The sequence below is a fragment of the Tachysurus vachellii genome, chromosome 16 (assembly GCF_030014155.1).
Source record: "Tachysurus vachellii isolate PV-2020 chromosome 16, HZAU_Pvac_v1, whole genome shotgun sequence".
NCBI classification, from domain to species: Eukaryota; Metazoa; Chordata; class Actinopteri; order Siluriformes; family Bagridae; genus Tachysurus; species Tachysurus vachellii.
The window spans coordinates 5,465,485-5,484,869 of NC_083475.1; the positions used below are offsets into that span (position 1 = coordinate 5,465,485).

The following is a 19,385-nucleotide window of genomic DNA, read 5'->3' on the forward strand; positions in this document are numbered from 1 at the left end:
TCAGAGATGATTTGTCTTCATTTTGATGTTTGATGTGAAAATTTATCTGAAGCTCTTGACATGAAGATAAACTTAGATTTTTTTTCTGAGCAGTTGAGGGTTAGCTTGGGGATGCTGGGATTTGAACTCATTACAACACATGAGTCCAACACTGAGCTGCCATGTGCCCACTGAGTCACGGTGTGTCCTCATACACACTGGACCCAGGGCACATGTTACATTCAGGCTGCCAAAATTCAGTCAGATTCCCAGGACACGTGTTCATGCCAGGTGTGAATGAGGCCATGTCTAGTGTGACAACTTACCCACAGATTGCGCACCCTTTATTTATATAACGGTCTAGAACTCCATACTGAAATAAGATAAGTAATAAAATTCCAAATACCTGGCTATCTTTGGGTTTGCCATTTAATCCAGTGAACAGGAAAAGTGTAAAATGTGTGACATCCCCCACTGATCCAAAGCACGTCATTATGTCACAGTCAACACTAGAGGGCAGTAAAACGTCACCAAGGATTGTGCGTGTCTGCACGCGCTCCTTCATTAAGAACATACCACACAATAAACTAGTGTTTGTTTACACTCCTTTTTCTTTATTATACACTGCTTTTCTTTATGCGTCGCTTTCTCACTGTTCCATCTATCAGGCATGCTAAGTGTTACAAATAATCCAAATAAAGCAACGTCTCTACATGATACTGACTGATTATTAAACCTCGATCTATTACGTGATCTATTGCGTCTTTGCAGAGACACGTTTTCGTTCCTCGACACTTCTGGTGTGACGCAATACGTGATACAGCGCGCTCCACGCCGCGCGCGCAAACAATACGTTTCCGTGGGTAAAAGTGTTCCTCGTCACAGAAAGCCCTTAATGATATCTGTGTAGTTGGACAAGACGCTGTCTGAGGTTCGAGAGAGAGGGAGGGAGGGATGGAGGGAAGCAGGGGGAAGACCAGTGACAGTCGTGGAGACGTGTTTTTGTGATTGGTTTAGCGGTCTCGCGCTCAATGCGCTGTTCTTTTCAGCACCAAAGCACGAGCGCCTTAACGCACCATCAGCAGCATCCGGGAGAGGAGGTAGGACCAAAGATTTCCATTACTTGCATTTTACAAGCATCATACTTTTTTATTTATTTATTTATTTAATTTTTTTGGGGGCGAAAACATATTTCACATGCGCACGAGATTGCGTTCTGTTTCACGCGCTCTGCGATGCCGAATGTTTTAGGAGGGGGATATTACACACACATACACACACACACACACACACCTTTTTTTCTTTCTCTATTCTTCTTTTTTTAATACTATGTCACACTCAGTAATGCCTAAAGTAAAGAGGTGTGTGTTAATTGATGAGGCGACTTGCTGAGATCTGCAGTGAAGTTAGAGACGTGAACCACAAGCTCTCCTAATGCTCATCATCTTGCCTTGCAATAGTGCATGTCTTAAAACAAAAAAATGTTCTTAGAGCGTATTATTCCAAAGCACGAGAAGATTTGAAATGGTTGTGAATAGAGGACAACAGACAGCTGACTATATAGTGACTAGCTGATTTCCTTTCGGTCGTTTTTTTTTATCTGGGCTTTGGTTCTGAAAATGCTTAGCCTTGCTGTACTAATTGTCTAAACTTATGCCGAAAATATGCAATGTGAAATAAAAAAGGAGCAAACCTAGTCTTTAAGAGCCTTGATATTGGTTGGAGTGAGGGAGAGGGAGAGAGAAAGGAATTCAGTAACGCTATCACTTTCTGCGCTTGGATCCCCCAGAGAGAAGTCCTGCTGGAGAAAATATAATCAAATCTCCAGTAGAAGATGACACAGTTTGACACATACCGATACTTGTAAATTAAAAAGAAAAGAAAAGAAAAAAGTAATGGGACAGTGCCATGGGAGCTTAATAACGCGTCCATCATTCTGTCACCTCTAACGATCGAAGAGCTACAATTGTGTGCCCGCCTATCAATTCCATCTCATTAGCATGAGTGAGTCTGTCTGATTTATTTTTCCCTGATGAAGAACTAGTCCTAAATTCCAAGGAGAATCCCAACAAGATTAGTTGTGATCATAATGGCTGTAAAGCCAGCTGACTCTAATTTTTCTTCTTCTTCTTCTGATAATGTGTATTAATCAGTTGCTGTTAGTCTGTGGGTGAAACACAGAAGGAAACATTCAACATGACACGTCTCTAAACCAGTGCAGTGCAGTGTCATGTCCGGTCTAGCTGCAGTGGGTCAGGAATTGTATCAATTGAGCTACATCAAGCAAAAGACAGCAATGTCTGTGATGTCCAGGAGACTGCCTCTGTAGTCGTGACTTCAGAGGACATCTGAATGCGGTGCAGTTTCAATCTGCAGCTGTGCACATTGATCTTTCATGCATAGTGGTAGGAGAAAAAAGGTCACAATAGAGGTCTTCAGCTTCTGTGGTGACTGGAAACCCCCACCACAAAGCCATCTTTCTATCATTCTCAGTGATAAAGACTAAAGATAATTTGTGTTGTGGCTCCAACAACAATGTTTACAACATAACTACATCTTTTAAACCTGTGTGCTGGGAAATATATTTGGAGCCATTCGCAATTACATTGACTACAGACTCGACATCTAATGGTTGATAAACAAGAAATAAATAATCCAAGGAAAGAATCGTGCTCCTAGTAGACATACGTTACCTAGAGTTTATCATGATTCAAATGAACAGACAAACAGAAATGTTCAATAGAGTCTTGAATTTGCATTTGAGTAATTTATCTGCTTAATCAGTGTTTATCTCTTTTGCAGATTTATCTTGAGATACAGAACAAAGCAGAGAACCTGAGGTTTCACATCCCCTCTCCTTTTTCCTCTTCTGTTTTTGCACTTATCTCTCACTCTGTCACAACACTTATACTTCAGACATGTGTGAAGCACAGAGAAATCCCACTGCTGACGTCTTCGTGACACAGGACGTTTGACCTTAGCATTAAGTATAAAGGATATGGATGGTCCCATCCACCACCACTGCCATTTTGGTTAAATGATTGGGATTTCTGGATCTCCTCTTCCTCTGTAGCAGCACTATGGCATTACACTCAACTAGCCTGAACTGGGTTCCGTACCAGCTCCTTTTTCTCCTGACAGCTGAAATTTGCTGTTGGTTGCCATCATTTTCTCAACGTCTGGAGCCTCTACCGACGGAGTATGCCCACTCTATCCGAATAGATGGCGACATCATCCTAGGCGGCCTATTCCCTGTGCATTCCCGTGGTGAGCGAGGAGTGCCCTGCGGAGAGCTGAAGAAGGAAAAGGGCATCCATCGACTGGAAGCCATGCTCTTTGCCATAGACCTAATTAACAAGGATCCAGAACTGCTGCCTAACGTGACCCTTGGTGCTCGAATTCTGGACACCTGCTCCCGGGACACATATGCCCTCGAGCAGTCACTCACCTTTGTCCAAGCACTCATCGAGCGTGATGGTTCGGATGTACGCTGCGCAAATGGTGACCCCCCTGTCTTTGCCAAGCCTGACAAGATCGTTGGAGTGATTGGAGCATCTGCCAGCTCTGTCTCCATCATGGTGGCGAATATCTTGCGCCTATTCAAGGTAAGCGTAAGGTCTGACACGTTGATACGATGTTCCATATCGCTGAAGCTTTTGACTTGTCATTGTATATAAAATAGTTGCTGGGAAAGAACCTGCATCTTGAGTATTTAGTGCATTGCAGTCCTCACACTATATGAAGAGTTATACCTAGAAAAGTCTTCTGGGCTTCAGAGTCGTTTCTCTGCACTTGTTTGCTGTGTGTCAGGAGGAGTTGTGGCTGAGAGGTGTAAGGGACACTGCAGTTATTCCTCATGGGCCTGTTTGATGTGATGTGAATGCAGGTGGGAGTGGAACACTTCTAGACTGTTGTTGCAGGCTGTTGTGTATGAGTCTTCATCGTCCTTGGCCTTTTGGGTTTTGAAATGAACCTACGATGTTTGAAGACGAATCTGCATTTGTTTGTTTGTTTGTTTGTTTGTCACAAATGAAATCATCACTTAGTCAGAGTTGAATAATAGCAGCTGATTTCTAGGAATTTTGTTCTAAATAATAATTTAGCTGTGTTTTTGACACCACAAAGCTTCAGATAATACGTAGCTTAAACAAAGACATAACCTTTATGGAGCCGAAACATAATGCTGCACGCCCAATTAACAACTAACAAACTCGCTGGTGTTTGACTAAGGTTTATTAGCAGACCCGAGTGTGACTGATTAATGTAGACACACTGTACAATATGCTTGTGCAATGGTTAATGATGCATGTGACATAGCAGCACATATCTTACCCCTAGAAGAATGTCAGCTACCATGACTCACACTGCAGTACTGCAATCACACTACACATGATGGTCATTAGTGTGTGTGTGTGTGTGTGTGTGTGTGTGTGTGTGTGTGTGTGTGCACATACGTATATATCGGCTTGCGTATCTACACATGTGTATTTCTATGGAAACTTTATCTCATTACTCCCACAAGTGAAGTGTCAACAGGATGAATAGCATATAAAAGCACGCAGTCAGACCTACTTCAATATTCTTTATCTTCTTTTGCTGTCTCACTATTGCATCAGTTTTGAACTCCTTTGAAATGTTTTAGCACATTTCCGAATGTTTATTTGTGGCTGTTTAACATGAAACACAACTAAAAAAGTCACTGCGTTATAACAAACAACCCTACTTGCTTTGTTTAATTACACTCTCTTGGCTACTAGCTGATATGATAAAACAAAATTAAACCAGCATTATAGTAATATTAATAATATGACAAGAGCAGCTTGTTGTAAAGCGTCAGCTTCCCCAAATGTGTACGTGTGTCACACTCGTAACTGTGCGGAATAAATATTAAGCATATTTCTGTATTCCACTCAGTAGCACTCCACTGCTTCCACTGACAAAATTATTAATGTTATGCCTGCATCTAAAGTCAATCCTAAAACCAATAACCAAAAAGAAACATTCTGGTTGTTTTAGGTTTTTAATAAATGCTCAAGTTTTGTGTGGAAAAAGAGGTCAACAAAAAAGTCAAACCTGTCAGATATTCTTATTCTTGTGTGTCTTATTCACACACACACACACACACACACACACACACACACACACACACACACACACACACACACACACACACACACACACACATACACACATATACACACACATACACACATATACACACACATACACACACACATACGTGCACACACACACACACACACACACACACACACACACACACACACAAACATTTACATTTACAGCATTTGGCAGACACCTTTATCCAGAGCGACGAACAAAATGTGCTTTGAAGTCTTTATAAGTGAATACATTAACACTGGTTCACTAGGATACAGACCATTAACCTTAAACTCTGTTCAGGGCTTTTTTTTTTTTAAATATACACATAAAAAAACAGTGAAAATGAGTGCTAGTTCAAGTGTTTCAGGAAGATGTAGGTCTTCACTGCTCACTGGCTGAAGACGGCCAATGTCTCAGCTGTTCGGACATCCAGGGGAGGTTCGTTCCTCCACCTCGTTGCCCGTACAGAAAAGAGTCTTGCTGTATATCTTCCTCTTACCCTGAGAGATGGTGGGACCAGTGGAGCAGTGCTGGTAGATGTGAGGGAGTGAGGTGCAGTGTGAGGACTGATAAGAGCTTTGAGGTAAGAGGGAGCTGGTCCATTTTTGGCTTTGTAAGCAAGCATCAGTGTTATGAAGCTGATGCATAAAGCTACCGGAGAATTTCACTGCATTGTAATGTATATGTGGTGATAATAAAGGCTTATAATGTCCCAATTTCAACACCAGGTAACCATTAAGCAATACAGACCTTCTAAACTTTCATTAATATACTGCCTTCAGCTTCAGCTCAACATGCTGCTCATGTGATATTATCTGAATGCAAATCCAACACCTTGGAAAAGTTCATCAGTATGCAGGTGGTATTAATGAAACCTGGGCTTTTGAGAGTCCAGGCATCACTGCTTCACAGCGGTTCTCTTTTTTTTCTAGCTACACAATTGTCCTGTATTCACAAAGTAGATGAATCCTGTGATATGTATATTTCTTTATATTCACAACACATAACTTCAATACCTTGGAATGAAACGTCTAACTGAAAGCCTCCACTCCTCGACCTCTTAGCCTTCACCAGATGGCGTCTACCTGTCTAGTGGAAGTTATGGTACTGATGAGCCCGAGTTCCAGGTCATGTCTCTACAACGACTGCATCCATCCTGAAATGCTGCACTTAAATAAGTTCCTCTTACACATGATCCTTACCTTACACTTCCACATGAGCAACCGCTTATAAAACAATGTGAATGCTAATTGTTGATGGATCTTTTAATGGAGAAGAGTGTGTAGGCTCTCAAAAAGATATCTGTTCATTCTGCTGATATCGTCATGAGCTCCATCATCAATACAGATTAGTGAGAATGTTCCAGAAACAGTCATGCAAGCCCAAGCCATGACACTACCACCATGGTGCTTCGCTGATGACCTCATATCATTTGGATCATGAGCAGATCCTTACTTTCTTCCATCTTTGGCTTTTCCGTCACTATCTCTAGATTTCTTTGTGAATTCCAATCTGTTCTCCTGTTGTTGGTGACACCACTGACTGTTGTTTTGGGTTTCTTCTTCACAGCTCTGACAACATTTCTGTTATCAGCTCCTCGGTCGACTTGTTCCATGTCTGATTGTTACACTATTGGTTTCTTTCTTTTCCAGGACATTCCAGATTGTTCTATTGTTCATGTCCAGTGGCTCTGATTGATTTTCTCTCTTTTCTAACAAATGCAGTCTTCACAGGTGAAACCCAGAGCTCAACGCAGGAGCAGATATTCAGAGCTATTAATTGTTTAAACAATCGATCTAACAGAACAAACGTGAATAACAAGACATACGTACACCTTCCAACAATTTTGATCACTCGAAAAATAGGTAGTTCAAAACAAAAGGAAATACAAGCTGAAATCTAAACTGATCTACTGTTTCATATTCATCTTTATGATCTCAAATCTGATCATGTATGCAAGTGAGCATGAACAAAATAAACATACTTTTTTAAATGCTTTGATACGACATTTAAAAATCGTCCTTTAAATTTAAACATCATCAGTCGTTTGTCATGATCTGTTCCCTTGACGGCATTTTAATTACATTCTCGTGTTCACGTTTTAATTAAAGTTACGCTTTTCCCACACCAGGTCAGTTCATTTTCCTAGTGTTCTTAAACACTGTGCATTAAAAAAACAACACGCCTGTACTCTTGCAGTAGCAGTTTCTTTTTATACAAAAATACATGTACATGCACAAATCTGTCTTGCTTGCGAATGGACCTTCCTTTCAAAATGATTTGTGCAGATTTGCTTTTGCTGTGTTTAGGGATTATGCACATACTGTATGCTCATTTTTATCTTGCTTGCTTGTGAATCTTTTTCTGCCCTTGCACTCTTTCCTGTTCCTGCTCCTGTTTTTTTAATGCAAAAGCACTGCCGAAGGATGTCAGCCAGTCAGAATGGGTTATAGTTTTTTACCGCTCAGTCGTAGAGGAATCGCAGATTGAACAGGCCAATATTTAAGCTTCTTGTGACATCTAGCATGTTGACAATAAAAGATTTAGTAACATGGAACGGTTCCCAGATAGATCTCACATACATCACCCCGACACGTGTCACTTCTGTCTCTATAACGTTGCAACGACCTTGTTTGCTTCTTGCTCTGATGACAGCACAATGTTATGATCATTTGCTAGTCTCAGCCATAATGTGTGATTTAATCCCATTAGCAATGTAAGACAGCACCACTTCCTGGGATGATTTATTCGATCCCTACTCTATTTTTCTCGCCATAAGCAGATTCAGCTCAAGTATCCTTCATGCAGCTTTTCTCCCAAATGTACAGTAGCTCTTATAGATAGTTTTCTCTGAATCAGTGTGTGGATGTATATAATAAATGAATAAAGAACTACACATTATACCAGGTTATTGCATACCGATGACACTTTATTGCACTCCTCCTCATTCCACATACTTTTGACTTTTGGCATCTCTGAATTATCCATAGTGTGGTTGTTCTGAGTCCCCTGTGGATAAGTGCTACAGAAAATTGATGTATGTATGGAGGGATGGATGGATGGATGGATGAGGTTCCTAAGCTGCTGTGGGTCACTCAGACAACCCTATAATCTAGTAATAATCATTCGCACTATATTCACACTATACTAAAATATCTTGAATATCAGCAAATTTATCGTATATTTCCTACTTCTAATTTCTAGTGTCTATTACTGTAAGATTTCCCGCTTGGAACTGTTTGGTTCTCTTAGCAGGTAATTTTAAGTATTTATTTCTTGACAAGAAGCAAAATGACTGTATCTGCTTACAATCTGTATCTGAATACAAAGAATTTGAGGTTGAAATGAGCCGAAAGATCTAGAAATAGGTTTAATAATCTTATATTATAACAAATAATATAATAAAAACACTGTGTACATCAGTTCCATATGATTTAATTGAGTAACATTAACACAGATACAGTTTTTGTACATATTGAATTCATTTGCTTTCACGTGTAATGCTTCATTCACATCAGGCATGTAAGGTGAAGAAAGTAAAACAACAGGCTATTAAAGCTAGAGGTGTATTTATTTTTTCTATTGGTGCAGTAGTTCACACTCACCCTGTTTACATGGGTGTAGTAGCGAACTAAAAGAAGCGGCTGTTGAGACACCACTAGAGATAAAGGAAGGGAGAAAACCTGCTCTGTGCTAATGCAACTGAATCTTCAGATACATATTGATATAAAATAAAATGCTCTTTAATATCTTAGAGCTCATAAGGGAGCATAATTCTCCATCCAAATCGATAGTCTTGAAAGTAGCAGGATTTTCATCTGATGGAGTTTTCTCAGAGAATCGGTGTGTGAAACTGTGGGAAAAAAAAAACCCATAATAAAATAAGGACAATCAGGCCTACATCCATCGTTCCAGAGGTTTGTTTGTTGTAGAGTATTTTGTATATGCATGGAGTTTCTGTGGGTGTGTGTGCGTAGGTGAAATGAGAGAGGAGAAAAGCTTCCTCGAGCTTCCTGTAGTCGTCTGCTGATTACGGCTTGGAAGGATGGCTCTCAGGTAGATGGCCAGCGTGGCAGCTGCTGAGCTTGCTGTTGTGTAAACTGAGGAAAGCTGAGGGTGATGAAGAGCAAGCGAGTGCAGATGGTGCACCTGTTTTTTTTTTTTTATCTGTCAGTGGAACTGAAAGAATAAGAATGCGCTTCTGGTACGCCGACACATGGTATCTCATTAGGAAGACAAACACAAACTGTTTTCACTTCACTTAGTTGTCTATTATTGCATCCTTCGAGATGAGTGGATGAGTGGTTATATACTGAATACCTCACCTGTGTATACTGTGTACTTCATACTAGCCATTGCAGTAGTATTCAGTGTCCTGCAGTATGCAGTCTTATCATTTTGGGAGAAGATTTAACATTGATCATGTAAGAAAGACAATTTTTAGCTCTTCATAATCCTATAAACCATTGACCGTGTTATATACCAAAACTTATAACAACAAAATGTACAATTCCTTTTGTCATTTGAAATAAAATCGTATTAATGATACAAAACATTTAAAACCGGGACACATTTGACCTCCAAGGACAACGGGAGGGTTACATTTGCTTTACTTTGCTTTACAAAGTCACAGAGCAACTCAAACATCTGTCAAGAGAATATATCTTAAATATGGACAAATTTATTATTTCCAAATAGGAGATGATGAAACATATCTAGATAGTTTAAAACCTGTAGAACTTGATTATGTGCAAGAAATGGGCAGAAAAAAAGTTTTATAATCCGGATTTTACACATTTTAAGCTTAAAATAGCCTTACAGACAGATCATTGGGTTAATTGTAGTAAAAGCCACAACAGGTTTGGCTGTATTCAAGATATTTTCACTAAAATGGTCTTTTTTTGCAGTTACTTTATAGCCAGTTGGCTTACAGAAACTTTGCAGAAAAAAAAAATCAAATCATTTCAGCTACAGTGTTCATGTAAATAATCTGGATTCTAGCCAAGAATCTCTCACATCTGGATCACAACTGTCTCCTGTATTCAGCCATTAGTGTACCAGCTTCTGTATGCTGTACAAGGCATAGCAAAAAAAAAAAACATTACACAGAGATGAAGTGTGGCAGCACCAACAGTCAAGCGGGTAAAGCTTTCTGCAAGCAATGGCAGGAGTTTGTCAGATTTTTGCCTCTTCTGTCCTCATGATGACTTATGGAGGTATCTATTTTTTTTTTATACCTTTAGTGCGACTGTTTGAAATGCCCCTCAGCACAATGGTCTGTGGGTGAGCAACTTTCTTTTGCAAATTTGCCATGGAGAGGATATCAACCAGAAACTAACTGCCTGACAGCTTAGCGTTCACTGCAAAACCTGACAGATATTACTGCTTTAGGAAACTACCTGTTCCTTCTGCAACACAAGGTCATTTAATAGCTCCAGAAAACTACAATACAGCTCTGATTGGTGTTGAACACTCATTACTTAGTTATTACATTGAATGCCCTTTACAATCACTTATTATTCACTCTGATATTATTATTCTAATGTCTGCAAAACACTCAACCCTTAACACCCACAAAATGCAGAGCATGTACTGAGTCACATAGACCAAGTGTACAACATAAAAAAGACATGATTCTGAATGACACGTGCACACATCAGCAGCTTGGGCAAATTAGCTTCACTTCACTCCTAACTAGCATTAGCATACATCATCCATCCATTCTCTATACTGCTTATCATACTGGGCCATGCTGACCCTGGAGCCTATTACAGGAAACTCTGGGCACAAGGCAACAACACGCATGTTCAGATTAGCGAGGAAGCCAGAGAACCTGAAGGAAACCCTTAAGAACTTGCACTCCACCTACACACACTGAGCAGAGGCAGGACCCAAACCCCAAAGGTGTGAGGCAAATGTGCTAACCAACAAGACCACCTGAGCATACAACGAATCCAGTAAGCAGTACATTACACTATGGTGTGGTCATTAATCATTAAGCTTATAGAATCATAGCATATCACATCCATGCAAATGGGTGGAAAATCATTCAATTCTTCAGGGAAAAAAAGATTTTTGGAGTACCTTGCTAGAAATACAGAAAACACACATGTAATGCCTTACAATATTGCTGCAATTTATATGAAATTCATAAAATTACAGCAGTTTACAATACTTATTTCAAGTCCATATCAGCCCAGGTGAATAACACTGAAGCACATTACCCCTAGGCCACTTGCCAACAAGACACTTGTTCTCAACACTTATAATTTCATCATCCACACATTGTCATTGTCAGTTTATCAACACTTTAACCAGCACTCAAATAGGCTTGAAGTGTGGTTAGAGATGAGGGACCCGTTCTCTGTACTTACAACAGACATTCCAGCTGACATAAGAGTTCATTATAGCTTCATGCAATCCAAATTCCTGTTAAAAACTGCACACACACTCAGCTTACACTGATCAGGGACATCATGCTAATACTGGTTAAGTACAACCTGTACAACCCGATGTTGGAAACATGGCTGAGAGAATGTGGTTCATGACATGATTGCATCACATCACTGCTGCGGATTACATGCTCTGATCCATCTCCATCTCTGTTGGAAGCAGTTATTATAAGCTGGGTCATTTTTGGCCATAACAGAATGCACATGTTCAGCAAAAATTGTCAGATATCATGCTTGATTGGTATAAAGTGACCCATTGTGTGCCACGGCAACATTCTCCACACCATAGTTACCGTATCCTTCCAGTCAGCATCCAGTCTGGCCTTCCTCATCAGAATTGCTGCTCACTGGATATTGTACTATTTTTATTGCATCATTTGGTATACACTCTAGAGAATGTTGTGCATGAAAATTAAGTAGGAAGGAAATTAGCAGTTTCTGAAATACTCAAAAACAACAACAACATCTATGTCATGGCCAAGTTTCTGAGATGACTTTTCCTCTCAAATCTGATGTTTGAGATGAACATTACTGTAAGTGTAGATTTTGACCTGTGTATGCTTTGCTGCTGTGACATGATTGGCTGACTGGATAACAGCATGAATGTATAAATGATCCTGATAAAGTGACTAGCGAGTGATGGTGTGTGTATGATTTAGCAGCGCTAAATGCATAGATTTAGATCTGGCAGCTTTGTTAAACCCAAGGGACTCACCATTGGTCTGCAGAAATCCCTAGTGGCAGTAAACCCTAGGGGCTGTTGAGAAAAGCACATTGGGACAATCATAGAGGATAAAATGCTTGTAGGAAATAATGAGAATAAGTATTTCTCCCCTGGACAAGCTGTTTTTAATTATTAACACACTATCACTGAGAGGATTTACAGGTTTCAGTTTTTAATCTTATTAGTAGCCGAAACACAAATAGCTCAGTCATTTCTGATCCAAGAACTGTGGCTCCATCTCAGACAGTGACTTATTATGTAACAACAGCCCAAAAAGCATCGCCGGATGGGCTGAAAATTCTCTATCAACAGCACGATATGCTTACTTGGGGGTTTGTTGGTGAGCGTTGCTTCACAATTATCATTAGGATCTGATGCATCGGGTGCATGTTACAGTAAAAGATGCTGGTCAGTTAATATGAGTGAAACTGAATATATTCTCATTATATATATATATATATATATATATATATATATATATATATATATATATATATATATATATATTTATTTATTTACAGTTTTTACATTTTATTTTAAACTTAAATCATAATACTGTCCTTTGTGAAAAAGTCTGTAATTTATAGGCAGGTTTATATATCAAAACATAACAAAAAAATAGCAGAATGACCTCTGTAATCCAGTTATGTGAGCAAGTTGTGCAATATGCAGAATGATAATAAAGGTGACTTTGACTTGTGTGTGTGTGTGAACATGAATCATTGTGGTTGTGGGCAGTTGTGTGCATGCAGTTTGACTGAATCGTGCAGCCGTCACTGCATGATATACATTTATTTTATATTTTATTTGGATTATACCAGCTGGCTGCACCAACTGCCCATTTCTTACTGAGTGACTTCACATGAAACCTCAAGGAGGGAGATGGTGCGGAAGTTGAAAGTGGAAAGGAAAAAAAACAAGCCTATACAAAGTAATAGCTCTGGTGTAACTAGTTGAGAAACATATGCACTTAAACAACTCTTTACCTTGTGAGCATGCTTAGATCTAAAACCAAGAAGATCGCAGGCTTGCTGAAGGCGGGGATCTGACTTGCCTCTCTGGGGTGTAGCTCAGACACATGGTTTAGAGGAACTGTCATGCTGAGCTTTTCAAGGCTTGAAAGCAAGGACAAGAGTGTTGTATTTGATCCTCACTTCAGCATTGAGAGCACGGAGTGAGTGGAGTATCCTGTGGTGTAGTGTCAGTAAAGTAGTCACGTGAGTAAATGTACCGGACACAATTCCTGATGCTCTGTAGATGAGCAGTAGTTCATGAAGAGCAGCCACTATGCTGGTGCAGAAGGACTTAGAAATGTTCAATACCAGGTTAATACCAGGTTTGGTGGAAGTATTGCACTTATCTAACGTTGTGGAGTTTATGATTCCACAGTAGCAGGGGATGACTACCACTAAGCTTTGTTAACTGGTAGGCAGGCGACTGTGAAATCTGCTGTCTAGCTGAAAATGACTTACTGATGGGTTAGTGCAAGAAACTCTGCCTACTGTCTGGCAGAGTCGGTGGTAAACAATGCGTGATTCGTGGGTGGAACCTTTTTTTGCTTTTGGACAGGAATGTCCTATCTGTGATTGGAATTATTGGGCTGAAACTCACTATTTATTCTCTAACACTGTGTAGATTTCAATATGTTTTGACTTAGGGAAGTTTTAGGACAGACAGAACATATCTTCTGGCCAGTATGACTGGCAGAAATCTTTACTTCATTTGTCATTTGTTTTCTTTTCTGTCTTCTTGTCCTTTCTCTCCTTTTCCATTCCTTCTGCCTTTTCATTTTAGAAATCTTCCCATCTTGCTGTATGGAAACCTTCAGCTTTCTGTCTGTCCACTAGACCGTGGTGATCATAGCTGGGATCTTCTATGTTGTAATGTTGTAGTCTGGCTTTTCATGTGTGCAGTAGGGAAATATTTTTGCTCATTTATCGCACTTCCTGGAGCTGGCCTTTGGAGACCAGTTGAGCCACACCACACTACAGCATTATTTACACAAGACAAGTCAAGCTTAAATGGATGGAAATCGTTTACATGTTGTTTACTGGTAAAAATCAGCACTGAATCAGCTATACTCTATACGCTATACGCTATACTCCTCCCAAACAGTACGTCACACGCAGGTGACTCACGAGTCGTGCATCACGCCAGAAACAAATAACATGGACGACACGCAAGGGTTGGTTTTTTGTAGCATAAACGTTGTAACAAGTTTTTTCGTCTTCTTTTTGATTGCATTCTGAAAACCGCATACACCAAAGCGTGTTCCATTTCAGTTACCCCAGAAAAATAAGGTAAAAAAAAATAAGGTAAGGTAATGAGATAAAATATATTTGCATTTTGGATGGGAGTAGAGTGAGTGAATGAGAGTGTGTGTGCCCTGCGATGGGTTGGCACTCCGTCCAGGGTGTATCCTGCCTTGATGCCCAATGACGCCTGAGATAGGCACAGGCTCCCCGTGACCCGAGGTAGTTCGGATAAGCGGTAGAAGATGAATGAATGAATGGCTAATTATTAAGTGAAGAATCCTGATGTAATGCATCTAAGTATTAAATCTTAAAAGTGGAAAAAGATTTTGAACTGTTTGCTCTTTGGTTCCTGGGAACTGGGTCCAGTGGGTTCTGGGAATCTAACATATCACACTGAGATTTGGAAAGCCTTCTCAAAATAACACTACTGACTACTACTACTACTAAAACTAACGTCCCCAACGTCCCCTAACCCTCCGGGTTCTTAGGTGTCCTCCACCAGTCCAAAGACATGCATGGTAACCTGACTGGCATCTCTAAATTGTCTGTAGAATGTGAATGTGACTGCGCCCTGTGTTGGACTGTCACCGTGTCCAGGGTGTCCCCTGTTTGTTTCCACTAGGATAGTCTACATTCTTCCTGTGACCCTGCGTAGGATACAGAATATGGACAGATAGATGGAATAAATATATCTTTTTTAAAATGATAAGGTATACAGTACTGTACAAAAGTTTTAGGCAGGTGTGAAAAAATGCTGTAAACAAAGAATGCTTTCATATAATATATAAATAATTATATAAAATATAAATAATAATAAAATATAAATAATGAGTGTTTATTTCTGTGAATTTACAAAATGCAAAGTGAGCAAACAAAAGAAAAATCTAAATCACATCAATATTTGGTGTTACTACATTTTGCCTTCAAACCAACATGAAGTGATGGCACGGCCCCCACAGAGCCCTGATCTCAACATCATCCAGTGTGTCTGGGATTACATGAAGAGACAGAAGGATGTGAGAAAGCCGACATCCACAGAAGATCTGTGGTCAGTTCTCCAAGATGTTTGGAACAACCTACCAGCCGAGTTCCTTCTAAAACCGTGTGCAAGTGTACCTAGAAGAATTGCTGCTGTTTTGAAGGCAAAGGGAGGTCACACCAAATATTGATTTGATTTAGATTTGTCTTTTGTTCATTCACTGCATTTTGTTCATTTATGAAAATAAATGATTAACGCTTCCATTTTTGAAAGCATTCTTTGTTAACAGCAATTTTTTCACACCTGACTAAAACATTTGCACAGTACTGTAGTTTTATTTAATTCTATTTTACAACTCTTGCTCCAACATCAGTTGCAGTTTTAATACATAGTGCAGCACGCCGGCAGCAGAGATCCAGATATCTAGAGCTGACCCTGTCAGAAAATGCTAGTTCAGATGATTTACTCTCTGTGTGGATGTTCTGGCAGGCAGTTTGTTCCAGTTTACTGCACTGATATAGAGGGTGATCCTCTAGTGGTTATCAGTGTGGAGGAAGTGACCCGTAGCCAACATCTTACACTTTGAAACGTTTCAACACGCTGCTGAATGAGTTTGTTCAAGCACAGATGTTCCTAACCTCCAGACAGAAATAGTGATGCGGTTCAAGGATTTTCATTAATCATATATGAACAATATTATATTGACTTTGTTGCCCAATGGCAGTTTCTTACGCTAATTTGGAATTATTTTGTGTACAAAATAAAAATGCTACAGCAAGGTTATAGGCTGTAACACATATAACAGAAACTATAACATTAGCGTATGTATTATTTACTGATTTCAGTTTAAAATAATTTAGTGACTAAAGCAAAACAAAAGCAAAACACAAACACAAACTCACATACACTGCTGCTTGAAAGTTTGTGAACCCTCCAGACATGATTAGGTTTTGTGTAAAAAAAAAAGAATAACCTTAAAAAATGTACATCCAAAACACAATTTGTGAAGCAGACTTCCCAATGATGGACACCAACAACAACAAAAAAGGATATATTGTTATCATTTAAAGAACAAAAGGTTTTAATCTCACAAAAACTGGACATTTGACTCTTGCAAGAGTACGTGAAGCCTTTTATTTAGTAGTTTGTGGCACCTCCTTTTGCAGCCATTACTTCAACCAAACGTCTTCTGTAACCACTGACCAGTCTCTCATTTGTCTTTGGGGATTTTTGCCCACTCCTCCATACAGAACTCAGACAGTTGAGAGAGGTTGGAATGACTTCTGGCATGTACAGTACCACCCTCTTTAAATCTAACCACAGAGATCTGGACTTTGACTAGGCCAATCATGAGTGTGAACTTTCTTTCTTTCTTTTAAGCCATTCCTTGGTAGATCACCCATTTTCTGCTCAGCTTCAGGTCTCTGACTGATAGCAGGAGATTCTCTTCAAGAATTTTTTGATAGGTGTGAGAATTTTCCCTGAAAGTTGCAAGGAATAATATGGAGTCACCGTGGCTTGGTGGCAGAAAAGCAGCCCCAGACCTTCACATTTCCGCCACCATGCTTCATTGTTGGAAGGAGGTTCTTTTCCTGGAATTCATTGTTGGCTTTTCTCCAAACATGGTGGCTTTGATTATAACCACATAAATCTATTTTGGACTGATCTGTCTAAAGAATGGACTTCCAAAAGGCCTCTGGTTTGTCCAAATGCTCTCTGGCAAAGTTGCATGTTTTTTTGAGAGCAGAGGCTTCTTTCTAGCAACCCTCCAATAAATGTCATGTCTGTTTAATTTTCGTTTGATTGTAGACGCATATAAATTTACCCCAGATGCTGCCACAACTCTCTTGGGGTGATGTCTGGTTTGGCCTTTACCTCATTCATTATTTTTTTTGGTGCTTCTTGATGATAGTTTTGATGGGTGTTCACTTCTAGGCAGAGTTCTGGTCATACTGCATGCCCTCCATTTGTAGATGATTTGTCTTACAGGGGATGGATGGAGTTGGAATCTCTTGGAGTTGGTCTTGTGGCGTTTCCCAGAGTGATGGACACTACAGTGGTTTGGTGGGTTTCCTCCCTCTTTTAATCAGTGTTGCCCAACCACTTTCCTAAGGATGTTCGATTTGTCTGCTTAACTGTTTAATTAAGCACCCAAATGGGTTTCACCTGAATCTGTTGCCCACTTGACTTTACCAATGCAGCTGGGGCTTCACTTACTTTTGCACATACAATAATTCAACATTTAATGTAGTTTTTTTGACAACTCATAAAATTCCCTCTAAACAAACATATGCAATTGATCAATATACGTCTGATATTAAATTTATAAAAAGCAGGTGATGATAAAATCATGGTCAAGCAGAAAACTGAACAGCTCAAGGGGTTCACAAACTTTCCAGCAGCACTGTATATGCACATACAACACTCACACATCCACACACACAAAATAATAAAATAAATAAATAAATAAATAAATAAATAAATAAATAAATAATAATATTAATAATAATATTAATAATAATAATAAAATAATACTACTACTACTAATAATAATATAAACAATAATGATAATAATAATAATAATAAAAAAAAGTCACTAAAATAAAAACATAATGCGCAAATATAAATGTAACAAATATAGAAATAAATGAGGGAAATATATAAATGACAGTGCCAAGGATTTCTATTAATGTCTACAGTCTATATGGCATCGCCGGGGGAAAAAAATGGATCACAGGTTTGCTTCACCACTTTGCTAATGTAAAGCAATATAGAAAAACTCACACAGACTCCTTTAATCATCAGGGACAAGTGCAAGGTCACAACACCTGACAGATGTGGCACTGCAACTATGTAATTTTAATATCCTATCTCTTTTGGAGTACCTAAGTGAATTATTCATTTGAAGTGCTGCGGGTTTTGTGGGGTTGCCGAACAGAAGGACGAGAGGCAGAGGGTCCGGGTTGAGGTGGGTTAACAGCGATATAACAAGTGCCTCCCTCTCTTGCCTTAATTTGTCTCGTCATTAGCCTGCCAGCACCTCGAGGGAGAAAGAAAGTGATGAACATGAGCGCTGTGGTGTTAATCAATACACACTCTCTATCTCTCCCTCTGTTTACTTTGGCAGAGTGAAGTTTTATGCCCTGGTTTCAGTAATTGGAACTTGGCGGCTGCTTGGTCCCTTCTACTGGATTTAATTAAAGCCCTTCTTCCTTCAGGTCAGAAGGAAGCTTGAGGTAAAGTTGTCGTCTAATGAGAGACTGGCTCTTTCATCACAGCTGAGGTAAAGCACATTGATTTCTCGTATGTAATCGGTTGCACACAGTGAAAAATCTCTCCTATTGGACAGATTGCATCTACACACCCACAGTGCTCACTGGCCACGTCTGTTAGTGTTGCACAGGATACAGGTCTGATGCCAAGTCTTGTTACATAGGGGCAAATAGCCCCAAATAGACATTGTGGGCTATAATATAAATGACTAATAACCAGAGCAATATCCCATGTGCTGACTTGATAGTCTAACAGGAAGTGCAACTGATTTCTGCTGGAACATTTTATGCAAGCAAGAGCCCAGACTCCATCTTCCAAAGCATTCGGTCACAGCTCAATCGACTGCTCCGTTTCTGTTTGATGGCAGATCGTGTTCTTCAAGACAAACAGGTTGACACGTCCCTATCTGGGAAGTGTGTCTGAAAGTGCTCGAGCAGGCGTTACTGATGCGCCATTATTTGTTCGGAAACACTGATCGATGCTGTACTCTGACACCAAACCAAAAGAAATGTGATATAATCTTTCTTTCAAAAAGCAATCTTTCTTTTGAATGCATTGATTTGATCATTCATCTGCAGTGTAATCTTCTTTTCTCCCTCCTC

The 19,385-nt window shown here is 39.6% G+C and overlaps 1 protein-coding gene across 2 annotated transcripts in view; it reads left to right on the forward strand.

The window, feature by feature from the left end:
• The first annotated feature begins 2,980 nt into the window (after window positions 1-2,980).
• Window positions 2,981-19,385, forward strand: part of grm8a (glutamate receptor, metabotropic 8a) — a 189,886-nt gene continuing 173,481 nt past the window's right edge. For both annotated transcript variants that reach the window (XM_060889357.1, XM_060889358.1), the window contains exon 1: window positions 2,981-3,584. In XM_060889357.1, the coding sequence (XP_060745340.1) occupies window positions 3,060-3,584 (525 nt within the window). In that variant the 5' untranslated portion in view covers window positions 2,981-3,059. The remainder of the gene's footprint in view (window positions 3,585-19,385) is intronic.